Below are 14505 nucleotides of genomic sequence, written 5' to 3' on the forward strand. Positions count from 1 at the left end.
GAGATTACAATAACACTATTTATATTGCCTTTTTACATAAGATATATACACACTACATGCAGATATGCACGGGCGACTAAAGATTCTTGTGGGCTGGTAAGTTTTGTGATTTACTTGCCCGGTGGGCGAGGGAAGTTTTTGGGTATTCATAGGCCCTGCTAGAGAAGGGCAACATTCCTACCTGCCACTCTACAGCAAGACCCTCTAACAAAACAGCATGGTTGTGCTTGTCAGTATGGTAAAGAGATGGAGGAGACCAATGTTATCCAGGCACAGGAGCCGATGGCAAAGCAGATTACCAAGTCTGGAATTAGCTCATGAATAGTGGGTAGATGATATTCTGAATTAGAGAACAAAAATATATTTTGGAAGCAAAAAAATAAATAATCTAAAACATGTAATTAAATTTCAAAAAATGTTTACACTTTTACCCTTTAATACACTGTACGTCGCTGGTCATTAAGGTTTTTTTGGCCGCTCCTGCAGGCCTCCTCAAATAGTGTGATTTCATGCTATAAAAAAAAACAAGCCCCGTGCAGGGTACCTCGCTGGTTGTTAAGGGGTTAAACAACTTTCCGATTTACTTCTATTAGCTAAATTGCTTAGTTCTTTTAGTATCCTTTGTTGAAAAGCATACCTACGTACTAGGCCCAGAAGCAGCAATGCACTACTGGGGGCTAGCCAGTGGATGGTGGCTGCACATTTATGCCCCTTTCCATTTGGTCACCCTGTGTATTCAGCTAGTTCCCAGTAGTGCACTTCTGCTCCTTCAACAAATGATACCATAGGAATAAGGCAAATTTGATTATAAAAGTTAATTGGAAAATTGTATGCGCCTTATGAATCTTAAAACAAACAATTTAGGTTTAAGGTCCCTCTAAAATATGAACAAGAACAACATATATTGATGCATAAAAATAGCTTTGTGCATTCACTAGCAATATCTAGATAATCAATAAAATGTAAAGAGAGAAAAAACACAGTTCTTGACCCATTCGTTTCACAAACTGAGTTATCACCCTCTCACACTCACATAACTGCTGTTAACCTTTTATTACCGCACATCAACTGTTAAGAGACAAATTGCTTTTTGTATATGCAACATTTATATCAACAAAAATGTATTTAATTGCAAAATAATGCACATGCAAAATACATGTTTTGCATAGGATAACCACAATTTTTACAGCAAAGCAATCACAATAAACAATGAGCATCAGTGTTCTCCATAGAAAATGTTGCCAGATGGGCATGGGTGGCATTATGAAGTGGCCAGGTGGGGTCAGTGCAATACTTTGCAATCTTATTACATTCTGATATTTGTAAATGTAACTTAAAGTGAAGGTAAACTTACCTGGTCTTCGATCTACAATATCATTCTTTGTGCAAAAATAATATGAGTTTCATGCATCATTATTTTCTAATTTATGTGTAAATTCAGTTATTGCCATAATAAATAGATTTTTTATGCTGCCCAAATTCAACCCGTTATAAAAAAAAAAAATTCTATCTTGGTCACGTTTTCTGACTAGCCAACTGAAAATCTGGACTTTAGGTCGGCTGTCAATCTGCGTCATCTGCCTCCTTCTTATTCCGCGCATGCGCATTCAATTTCTTTTGAACCACCGCAAAACAACATCAGCTTTTACAGACGGCTCTTTCGCGCATAACATAGTACTGAATGAATAGATTTTAGCTATTCGAGTATTATGTTTCTAAAGCATGCACATTGTCGACTTCACTAAGAAGCGCATGCGCAGTAGACTTTCAGCGTGCTGAATCGCGCATGCGCATTTCAAAGGATCATTGTGAACAGGTTTTTGAGATATGTATAGAGCGGGTGGGACCGCTCTATAAGTCACAGCACAGAAACATAGGAAGTAGAGGTTGGGAGGAGTTATGGAAATGGTAGGAATATATATACAAATATGATTCAGATAGGGCATGCAATTTTAAACAACTTTCCAATTTACTTTTATCATTAAATTTGCTTTGTTCCCTTGGCGGTATTTTTCAAAAGCTAAACCTAGGTAGGCTCAAACTGATTTCTAAACCATTGAAAACCGCCTCTTAGCTCAGAGTATTTTGAAAGTTTTTCACAGTTAGGCAGTAGTAGTTCATGTGTGTCATATAGATAACATTGTGCTCACTCCCGAGGAGTTATTTAGGAGTCTGCACTGATTGGCTAAACTGCATGTCTGTCAAAAGAACTGAGATAAGGCGGCAGTCTGTAGAGGCTTAGATACAAGGTAATCACAGAGGTAAAACATATATTAATATAACTGTGCTGGTTATGCAAAACTGGGGAATGGGTAATAAAGGGATTATCTATCTGTTTAAACAATAACAATTCTGGTGTAGACTGTCCCTTTTAGGTGAAGGTAAACTTTACATATTTTAAAGTCTTGTCCGGAATCTGAGCGATATTTTAGAGGGACTTTAATTGATGACTTCTAAAGAAGATGCGCAGTAACTAACTTTTTAATCTAACCGTTCCATGTTAATACCTCGCTCTCCAGCCGCCCACTTCTAAACTCTAAATATTTTTGGTGAGCTAACGGTTTGAACTGTTCTCCAATCAGCGCTCTAGTTGTACAGCACTTTTTTTTCTGTAGCGCCGATTGAGAAACACTTCAAAACAAAAATATGAGTTTTGAAAGGGAGCGTGGGGTATTAGAATGGCACGGCTAGATTAAAGTAAAGAAAGTTACAGAGCATCTTCATTACAAGTGATCAATTAAAGTCCCTCTAACACACTGATTTCCAAACCTGTCCTCAGGCCACATTTTGAGGATTATCTGAACTAGAGCACAGGTGAAATAATCAGATGATTAGTAGACAAGGTTATTTAACTGCTCTTATCCAAGGAGGAAATCCTGCAAACCTGGCCTGTTGGGGAGGCCTGAGGACAGGTTTGAAAACCAGTGCTCTAAAATATCACTTCGATGCAGTGGCGTCACTAGGGGGGGGGCGGGCCGCACCCGGGTGACACCCTCCAGGGGGGTGACACAAAACAAAAAAAAAAAATTTTATTTTAAATTTTATTGAAATTCAAAGAAATACAATGTTGAGATGCATAGATTATTTTATTAGAGGCTGGCATTTGTGAACATTGGTGGGACTGGGGAAGATGTAGACATACAATTTTTTTGCCCCTTGAGCCAGTGCTGCAATTTCAACAAATAGTTTTCCCGGCTGCTTTTGCTTGTTTGTACTTTGCTCCTCCCCTGCCCAATTTCACTATGAATGTTGTGGGTGTGCCGTGGGGCTTGCAAAGTTGCGCTGCTAGCCTAAACCTGCCTGCCTATCTGTGCTCACTGCTCAGTGACATGCGGCCCAGGGCTGTGCATTGACAGACTTGGAACAGAGTCAGAGAGCAGAATTTTCATAGTTTGTGCGCCTAAACCTTTTCTTCAGTGATTTATTTTAGAGTGCTCTATTTATCTTTCATTTGATGTTCTGCAGTGCAGTTTACATATTTTGTATGTGTGTGTCTGAGTTTTTGTGTGTCTCAGTGTTTTTGTGTGTGTGTTTTTGTGTGTGTGTCTGAGTGTGTTTCCGAGTGTTTGTGTGTGCATCTGAGTATGTGTTTAAGTGTGTCTGAGTGTTTGTATGTGTGTTTGCCTGTGTTTTTGTGTGTGTCTGCTTTCTGGGGGGGGTGACACCATGACTTACCGCACCGGGTGACACCAACCCTAGTGACGCCACTGCTTCGATGATTCCGGACCTGATTTTAAAAAATAAAAACAAGTTTCCCATCACTAAGCAATCCAAATAACACAATTTGACATAAATGATAATATGAGCAACAAAAATGATTAGTCAAAAATAAACTTTTTTTTCTTAGCTTAACTACAATATATTTCCCACATCCAGGCCTCCTGCGTTTTTCCTGTAATTGGAAAACTAATCCTGACCTTTGAGAATCTATGAGAAACCTCAAGAACATTTATATAAATTTCAACTCCCCATTGCAGCCTCAGGCGGTGAAAGTATCACGTGGTATCTACATTCCCCTGACTGCTGGCATAGCAAGTCCTCTAACTGTATTGGAACTAGTAGTGCTCGTTACCATCTGTACCATATGATCGCAAATGTCACGTGACTGCAGTAACATCACAGGTCCTTTGGCCATGTGAGATCTAGCTGCTACCTGAATTTGATTGGTCAAAAAGTGAATAGCGACAACTTTCTGAAGAATGTAAGATGGATAAATATAGTCATTACTGAACTTGTATTTTAACTTTTTTTTTCTCCATCCTCTACTTCTGTTATGAAAATATTACTAAATGCCACGTTGCTGTATCGCATTAGGCACTAAGCAGGTACGTTTGCCTATTAGCAGATATTTGTGATATATGTTTTTTTTTAAATGTTGTGTACATTATTATAAAATGTTTATCGAGTGTTATGTTTTGGTATTATTTGAATCTGGCAATGCACATCTCTAAAAACGTGGAAAATATGAGTACATAGAATATCTCTCTGTTTTCTAAATGTCTAATTAAACAACGTTTAAAATGTGTAGGGATACAAGTATTTTAGTCCGTGACTCTTTATGATCTAATATAACCTTTGATTTGGTAGGTATAGGAATATTAAGCAAGAAATAGAACCCTTTATAAAGCTTCTGCCGTTACTATAGCAACGCTTAATGTAAACATTCTAATAACATTCTTTTTTGTGACATGAATCTATGGTAAGACATCATTATGTTAAAATGGAGAAAGGGTGAGTTGTTCAAGTTATCTTTTGTTGACACATTAGGGAAATATTAATATTCGAAACAATATATTTAGTGTTCTGTGTTTATGCATCTCTGTGTGTATATAACAGTTTCTGTTTATACTCCTGTGCTAAAACTATTATTTATGCTTGTTTGAATTGTAACTCTACACCAATAGAGATGGGATAGATGTTCTTACCATCCCATGGGCACATCAGTTTTCTTCCTATTAAAATTAATTTAAACAAATTTAATTTAAAAGGACATTGTATCTTAAAGGGAGAGTAATGTCAGTATTAAACTATCATGATTCAGAGAGGGAGTATGCAATTTTAAACAACTTTCGAGTTTAATTCTAGTATCAAACTTGCTTTTTCATGTGGTATCTTTTGTTTAAAAACATACCTAGGTAGGCTCAGGATCAGCAATACACTACTGGGAGCTAACTGGTCATTTGTGGCTTCACATATGTTCTTGTCATTGGCTCACTCAGTGTGTTCAGCTAGGTCCAAGCAGTGCGTTGCTGCTCTAAGCTCTTTAGCCTACCTAGGCTTATTATTCAACAAAGGATACCAAGAAAACAATGCAAATTTGATAATATAAGTGAACCGGAAAGTTCTCACGTGCTCTGTATGAATCACGAAAGCTTACCTTTGACTTTACTGTCCCTTTTAAAATGCTTATGCATATTTTTAAGCATATTTGTTTATTTTACTATTTGTTGAACTGCTGCAAATTAGTTAAATACATAGCCAAAGTTGTGATCTTATACCACTCCAGATCATGATTCAACTGTTAGCAAATGAGAATCACTGATCATATGCTCATCTGGAGCAGAATAGGGCAATTCCAGCGATTGGGGGGAGGGTGTCTGTGTAATCCACCGGTTATCACACCCTTACTACAGCATCCACCTCAAAAATATCTACTGCAGGATCGCAAAACATTGTGGGTCCTTTAGCTTTTACACTTAGCTATATTTTTGACTTTGGAGCAGCTTAGCGGACCCTGGAGGCCTATAGTGACAACTTATCATTAGGTCAAGAACCCCCCACCTCCCTCAATAATCCAAATGATCAAACACAACTGGATCAAAAATATATACATTTGCTGTTTGTTAGGTTTATCATCTATATTACAGCAAAGTTCTTATCTAGCATAGAGCAGATTTAATATGTCGCTTAGATGAAGCATACCTAAAGTTTGAGGTAAAGATGGCATCAATACTAGAGAGAGGATTTAATTAGCCCACATCTAAGAAACAGAACCAAGAACCCTCAGTGAACACTCCTCACATGGATAACTCAGATACAGGTTCCTATCCTGAGGACATCAAGCCGGCCAGCATGGGTAAGCCTGGCGTTTTACGTGACCCGAGCTCTATTCACTATCGCAACAAAAGGTAATATAATATTACATCAGACACCCCACCAAGTCACCAAAGATCTAACAAAAACATGGCTACGGTATGAAAATAAACCTCCTGACATGACTGATAATTTTCTAAATTTCTTCCCCTCTAAGATCGCAATATACAAATTTTCATAGTACCACTGCAACAAATAATGGGAGGACAGGTTCAAATGAACTCTCTGCCTCGCTCCACAAGACTCTCCCCTAGTTTTGAAAGCTTCATGCACTCCCTAAAGACTCTTCTGTTCAGGGATGCATACAACCTACACTAACCTTTCCTAATACCAGTTCCTCTCCTCCATTGCTATCCGCCATGAGCCCCCTTAGAATGTAAGCCTAAGAGCCCAACTGCTTGCAGATCACCTTCACAAGAGCTGACTACAACAGTGCGGCTTTAGGCAGGAACCTCTACCCATTTGATCCCTATAATTGCTACCTTGTATACGCCTATGTTTATAGCCCTGCAGAATCTGTTGGCGCTCTACAAATAACCGATAATAATAATAATAATAAAATAATAATTCTGCTAATATCACTAAATAGCAAGACATGCCTTTATTATACGCTATAACATTGTTCCACTGTCCCCAAACCAAGTTTACAATACTCTGAAACACCGGTCCTGCTATCCGGCACTTCAATATGTTACACACGAGACTCGACGCGGGGAAGCAACCATTAGGGATAGTGACTTTGGGTTCTACTTCGGTTCATATGCAGACTGGCTGTAAGTCGATAATGTCATATCCGAAAGGCAATGATAGTGGAATCTTATACCGCTTCTTCTCCAAGACTCCAGGAGCTTTTTACATCTATGCTTGGCTCTTCAGAAGCTCTTGGGGGCTTAAGGCATGCTTAAACATGGGACTTCCCGAGAGTCCAGTCATTTCTAATGTGTGTAGGCCTTACCTTCACTATGAAGAGCCTGCCCCTGCAACTAGAGAGGGTTAATTTGAGTTAACTCATTATTTTCTGCAGTTTGTTTTAACTCACATTCATGTATACGTCTGTATACTAAATCGGTTTTATGAATGTTCAATTGTCTATGGTTTTATTTTTCTGTTAAATTTTGTTTTGTAGAATTTAGAGATACAAGATCTTATCATTACAATTTATAGGTATTTTTGCTAATATTTTAGTTTCTAGAAATGCAACTTAGAATCCAGATATGTATCCTAGAATTGTTCATTTTTTATACCCTGCCCCTTTTAATGGTCTATATGCACTACACTCTTGCATTGCTGCTAGCGGCCGGGGCTGTAGGCAAGAGTTGGATACTGATGTATATCTGAAGTGCACTTATATATTTTATATAGGAAATCATCTAATTATCCATCTCTAGATCTATTTAGGATTGGAATTTATCCCTATGTTCTATTACTTACTTTATAGGATATTATCCTTATTCGCATAACTGCATTTAGCTGCTTCTTTTCCCACCAGTTGCCTAATTGTATCACATTCGTTTATTTACTATTAAAGGGATAGGAAAGTCAAATTTTAAAATTACATGATTTAGATAGAGCACGTCATTTTAAGACACTTTTAAGTTCACTTCTATTTTCAAATGTGCTTTGTTCTTTTGGTATCCCTTGTTGAACAAAATACCCACATATGCTGCACTAGTGGGAGCTAGTTGCTGATTGGTGCCTGCACACATTTGTCTCTTGTGGTTAGCTAACTAGATAAATTCTTCTAGCTGCCACTAGTGCAATGCTGTTCCTTCAGCAAAGGATAACAAGACAATGAAGCAAATTTGATAATAGGCATATATTGAAACAAATAAAGGGGACTTTCATTCATGAAGTATAAGATACTTCTTGTAAAAAGCTCCTTTATTTGTTTCAATCAATCGCCATTCTTAGCTGCTTCAGCAGCCCACGGCTAAAAAATTTTTTTGCATGGGCGCCATGCCGGATTTACCGCACGGCTATTGGCTAACAGGTGAAAACGTCGCCTCTTAGCAAATTTTTTTTTTTAACCGTGGGCTGCTGTAGCAGCTAAGAACGGCGATCAGTTGAAACAAATAAAGGAGCTTTTTACATGAAGTATCTTATACTTAAAGGGACACTGTACCCAAAATTTTTCTTTCGTGATTCAGATTGAGCATGAAATTTTAAGCAACTTTCTAATTTACTCCTATTATCAAATTGTCTTCATTCTCTTGGTATCTTTATTTGAAATGCAAGAATGTAAGTTTAAATGCCGGCCCATTTTTAGTGAACAACCTGGGTTGTCCTTGTTGATTGGTGGATAAATTCATCCACCAATAAAAAAGTGCTGTCCAGAGTACTAAAACCCAAAAAAGGCTTAGATGCCTTCTTTTTCAAATAATGATAGCAAGAGAACGAAGAAAAATTGATAATAGGAGTAAATTAGAAAGTTGCTTAAAATTTCATGCTCAATCTGAATCACAAAATAAATATTTTGGGTACAGTGTCCCTTTAATGAATGAAAGTCCCCTTTATTTGTTTCAATAGTCAATCCTAGCGTTTGTACAACGCTAGGATTGACTTTCACTTTAAGTCTAATTCACTTTTTGACCACTAGATGGCGACAATGACATAGTAAATAGAGCAATAATATCTACTATACAAATATATTCGTGAAATTGGCCAAAACTCTTCTTTTATTCATCAGAAACTATTTACCTATTTGGCTAAGCTCCTCCAAGTCTTTTTTTTAGAACGTTATGCTTGCATGGTGCAGTTCTTACATACCATTTTAATGTCCAGTTCTAGTTTTTTTTTATTTTTATTTTGTTCTATATTACCTTAATAACCTAGTTTTTCTACTTATCTTAAAGGCAATTTGAATTTAAAATAGCATAAGGTTCATAAATTACCTTAACCTTATATAATCCCTATATTTATTCCACATTATTATAAAGGACCCGAGAGTGGTTTCTTCTGATGATTCACGGTACAAAAATTAAGCCAGTAACAATGAATGTTTTATTTTGTTTTCCAGGCTCTCATTGTAATTCTGTTGTACATTTTTATTCTTTCATGTCTGTATGACTAGTTTTCTCTTCTTGCATGCCCTCAATAAAAATAACTAATAAAAAAATACTCTAGTGAAATAAATCTTTTTTTTTTTTACACTGTAATGTTTGTTTAACATTTTTCACAGAAATAATATGATTTTTAATTTTAAAATGGAGCTTTTTCTTGTGCTTCGTTGAATTTTCTTTTTATTTATAGATTGTTTAGTTTATTCTTGTATTTTGCAGGGTTATACATGATGGTGAGGTAGCGGTCTCATTTGTATGGGTTTTCATGAATACCTCAATATGGGTACTGCATCGTCCCTGGTGAACCCAGGAGAAGTGATTGAAGATACATATGGTGGAGGGGAAGCTTGTGAGATACCTGTAGAAGTGAAACCAAAAGCTCGCCTTCTCCGTAGCTCATTCAGGCGAGGCCCAAGGGTCATCGGAGCCAGCTTTAAATCCACGGCTTCAGTGGACCTTGAATATGCTGCTGAATATGAAAGGTTGAAGAAAGAGTATGAAATATTTCGGGTTAGCAAGAACAATGAGATTGCCTCGATGCAGAAGAAAGAGATTAAAATAGATGAAGAGAACAAGAGGTTGAGAGCAGAGTTACAGGTGATTGCAAGTCTTGTGTGTATTTATTGCTAGTTTATACTATTACTACTTCAAACATAAACCTTCTTTTTGAAAGACAATTGTTTTGTTCAGTTTAGGTGATGTGAGAAGGTGAACTGTTTCTCTAAGTCAAAAATAGACCTGTCACAGTAAAATAGTCAAGGCCAGGCAATATCCACGGTACATATGCTTTTAAACAAAGGATACCAAGAAAACAAAGTAAATTTGACAATAGAATTGATTTTAAAAGATTCTTAAATGTAAATGTTCTATCTGAATCATGAACGTTTACTTCTGTTATTAAATTTGCTTCGTTTTCTTGGTATCTTTTATTAAGAACTCAGGAGTGTGCACGTGTCTATAATACTCTATTTGTAGCTTTGTTATACAATGTTGCAAAACACTGCTGCCATAGAGTACTAAAGACACGTGCACACTCCTTAACTCTTAAGAGCCTACCTAGTTTTACTCTTCAATAAAAGATACCAAGAGAACAAATCAAATTTGACAACAGAAGCAAATTGGAAAGTTGTTTAAAATAGCATGCTCTGTCTGAATCAGGAATGTTTAATTTTGACTTTTACTGTCCCTTTAACCCCTTGGCGACCATGGATGTGTCAGGCACGTCCTACATTGGGTGTCCATAAATGACCAAGGACGTATCTGGCACATCCTCTGGGGTTTCAAGCATGCTTTCAGGGTATTGCAGCGATGCCTCGATGTTGAGGCATTGTGCAATACCCTTTTTTAGGCAATCAATGCAGAGAGGGCCACTCTGTGGCCCCCTCTGCATCGGCCAGCGATGGTGCCGAACGTTGGTGCCGAACGTTGGTGGCGTGGGAGGGATCGGAGGGTGGCGGGTGGGTGGCCTATCGCTGGGGGAGGCGGGAGGAGGGCAGGACGGGATGTGAGAGGGGCGGGAGGGGGCGTGCGGGGACCGCTATGCTACAAAAAGTCTGCACTTTTGTGCAACATGAAGCATAATACACATGTGGTGCGCAGCGGCATTTAGCGGCCTTCTAATTACCACAAAGCAATGCCAAAGCCATATATGTCTGCTATTTCTGAACAAAGGGGATCCCAGAGAAGCATTTACAACCAGTTGTGCTATAATTGCATAAGTTGTTTGTAAATAATTTCTGTGAGAAACCTAAAGTTAGTGAAAAAGTTTGTGGAAAAAGTGAACAATTTTTTTTTTTTGTTCGCATTTGGCGGTGAAATGGTGGGATGAAATATACCAAAATGGGCCTATATCAATACTTTAGGTTGTCTACTAAAACAAAATATATACATGTGAAGGGTTATTCAGGGATTCCTGACAGATATCAGTGTTACAATGTAACTATTGCTAATTTTGAAGAAAAAAAAGCTTTGGGAATAGAAAAGTGCTACTTGTATTTATTGCCCTATAACTTGCAAAAAAAGCAAAGAACATGTAAACATTTGGGTATTTCTAAACTCAGGACAAAATTTAGAAACTATTTAGCATGGGTGTTTTTAGGTGGTTGTAGATGTGTAACAGATTTGGGGGGTCAAAGTTAGAAAAAGTGTGTTTTTTTTCTCCATTTTTTCATCATATTTTCTGAAAAATTTTTTTTATAGTAAATTATATTATATAATGAAAATAATGGTATCTTTAGAAAGTCCATTTAATTGGCGAGAAAAACGGTATATAATATGTGTGGGTACAGTAAATGAGTAAGAGGAAAATTACAGCTAAACACAAACGCCACAGAAATGTAAAAATAGCCCTGGTCCCAAACGGTAAGAAAATTGAAAAGTGCTGTTGTCACTAAGGGGTTAATTTTGTCTTTTGTGTCCTTTTAAAATTGCCACCTATAGCTTCAGTCATTGCACTAAGACATCAGTTACACTAATCCTTAAATGGACATTAAACGCAAATTTTAATTTGTCAGAAATGTTTTATTAAAGAAAATAAATTAACATTGCAATATGCATAAATTGTTTGCCTTGCCTGCTTTTGCTGTAAAATGCCACTAATATAGACTAAACATGGTACAGGAGTTATATTATTATTTTTAAGTTAGGTTATAGCAGCGTTTATATAACAAATTGTACCCAATTATATATTGTTAGTAATAATGTTTGAGGCTTACATGTAAGTAGTTTGTTATGGGTTTTATTAATTTCAAATATTGTGGGCAATTGTTTACTTTAGGCTCTTCAAAAAACCTATCAGAAAATATTACGAGAGAAGGAGAGTGCAGTTGAAGCTAAATACCAAGCTATGGAGAGGGCAGCTGCTTTTGAGCATGATCGAGATAAAGTGAAGAGACAGTTTAAGGTGAGTCCCTCGCCAACAATATAAAAAATGGTAACTTACACTGGGTCTACATAAACTGTTTTATTTGCTCTTGTAATTCTTTAGTTTAAATAATGAATATTTAATTATAAGCAAAGCATTTGTATAATGCATCAAGAATCAGTCCACAACATAAAATATAGAAGCAGCTTGGCACAGCTTTATAAGTATATTTAATCAAGTTCAAGTGATCAGTTGTTATAAATACATCATGCTACAAAATAATCAAGACATTTAAAGTATTTAAAATGAGGACACTAGTTTAACTCATCAATGCAAAATACACATTCTTTTTTCAGAGCTACAAACAGTTTCGCATTTAGGGCTAAATTACAAGTGGAGCGCTAATTTATCACGTGCCCCAAATGGGCAAATTTAACCGGCAAGTGCGCGGTAGCAATTAGCACTTATAAAATTAACTAGAGATCAGATCTCTGGGTAATTTTATAAATGTGCCCCAAATGCCCCCAAAAATTGTAGCATTTTTATAAAATAACTGCAGTATTTTGGGGGTAAAACGGCATTGAAAAGTGCCTTTACATTGTGGTCTATGGGAACTGTGTGTTCCCAGTAAATATATATGTATATTAACACATAAATATATATGTATATAATCATATATATTTATAATTTGCTGCCATCGCTGCGCGACTTACGCCCTTCGCTGTGCTAGTTCGCATGCAGTGTTCACGTTCGCATTGCTGTCAACTTGTAATACCAGCGCACATTAATGTGCGCTGTTATTACTCAGTGGAGCGCAAATATTGCTTTCACGAAAGCGAAATTAAGCACTCCACTTGTAATTTGGCCCTTAGTGGGATAGTGCTGGTTTGGGAGCTTTGTTACCTCCCTCCTGCCCCCCCCCCCTTACCATAAGTGCCCTTGATTCACAAAATGAAACTAGGGAACTCAAAATTGACCAGTAAATGACTGACCACTCTGCAGAAATGTTACCATCTCCCCCGTTGCACTTCTCTGCCCCACCTACCCCAGGCTGCAGGTACCATAAACCAGTCCAAAAATGTTGGGAGATAGGTTTATTAGAAAAAAGAGAGGGAAGTGCACACCATACTGTGTTATCCAAGGAATCTTTAACTGCTAGAATAATGAAATACACTGACTACAAGAGAAATGTAGGCTTTGTAGTTATTGAGCCCCCAGATGTTGCTCCAGGTCTTTTGCTGAACTTCTGTTTAATTCAAGTGGGTTTCAGATGTATCTTCAGTCATTATACAGATAAGTCATGAATAGCTCTAAATACAATTGTCATAAATAGATGATTAAAACTTTATAAAGCACAATTACTTTAAAACAAACAAAAAAATGCTCCACGTCACTCAGGATGAGGTTGTTTTATCGACCATATCTAATAGTGAATAACAATATATGATTTTGTGTTAATGTTATTTTACAGATCTTTAGAGAAACAAAAGAAAAAGAGATCCAGGACTTGCTGAGAGCAAAAAGGGATCTTGAGGCTAAACTTCAGAGGTTACAGGCTCAGGGTATCCATGTGTTTGATCCCGGAGAGTCAGATTCAGATGACAACGGAACAGAAGTGACTGGTACATACTATCAGGGGTCATCATGTGAATTAAAGGGACAGTTTACTCAAAACATGTCTCCCCTTTAATTTGTTCCCAATGATCCACTTTATCTGCTGGAGTGTATTAAATTGTTTACAAGTATTTCCTTTACCCTCATATTGGCTATTGAAATAGTTTATTTAGCCTGTGGTATCCCCACCTATCCTGAAAGTTTTTGGCCTCGAGTCCAAGCTGTGTTAACACAGCCAGTAGAAGAGATTACACTCCCTGTAGGTTATAGAAGAAATAAGGTAATCAAATGATAATTTTCCATTGTTCTCTCCAAGTAATGGTGATTGGTTTATGGACAGATATAAGATAAAGAAGCAGGTATATGTACACAATGTGATAACGTAATGAGATCTGATTATACCTACAAGCTCAACCCATTTTATTAGGTTGTGGCTTCAAAACACAAAAAATCGTCTAATTCTTATACACAAATAAGCCTTAAAAAAGCAAATCTCATGCATTTTATACTCTGCATCTGATAAAAAAAGTTATTGGAAACACATTAAGGGAGAAACAATTTTATAGTGTACTGTCCCTTTAATCACAGTTTTTTTATTTTCCTGCTTTCAATTAAAAATGTACCTAAAGTCTAATGTATTAGTAACACATTTTATGGAATATGCTTTATTCCTTGTAGATGGCTAATACCTATTCAATACCAAGTTTATTTCTAATTGTCATTAATAGTAAATGCTAATATGCACAGCACAAGAAGTAAGTGGTGTGACCACAGGCATAAATTAGAGACCATATAAACTTTTATTTTGTGTTGCTAGTCCCCATTTACATACATTTTTATTACCAGAATTCTGTATACTGAGCTAGATTCTTGGGA

At 36.9% G+C, this 14505-nt stretch overlaps 1 protein-coding gene across 1 annotated transcript in view; it reads left to right on the forward strand.

Annotated features, from left to right (window-relative positions):
- Positions 1-4164: 4164 nt before the first annotated feature.
- The window catches only part of NPHP3 (nephrocystin 3), a 184240-nt gene continuing 173899 nt past the window's right edge, over positions 4165-14505 (forward strand). Inside the window, exons 1-4 of the mRNA XM_053690853.1 lie at positions 4165-4325; positions 9372-9749; positions 11929-12054; positions 13487-13637. Coding sequence (XP_053546828.1) covers positions 9408-9749; positions 11929-12054; positions 13487-13637 — 619 coding nt within the window. The 5' untranslated portion in view covers positions 4165-4325; positions 9372-9407. The remainder of the gene's footprint in view (positions 4326-9371; positions 9750-11928; positions 12055-13486; positions 13638-14505) is intronic.

The sequence above is a fragment of the Bombina bombina genome, chromosome 8, assembly GCF_027579735.1.
Source record: "Bombina bombina isolate aBomBom1 chromosome 8, aBomBom1.pri, whole genome shotgun sequence".
Taxonomy (NCBI): domain Eukaryota; kingdom Metazoa; phylum Chordata; class Amphibia; order Anura; family Bombinatoridae; genus Bombina; species Bombina bombina.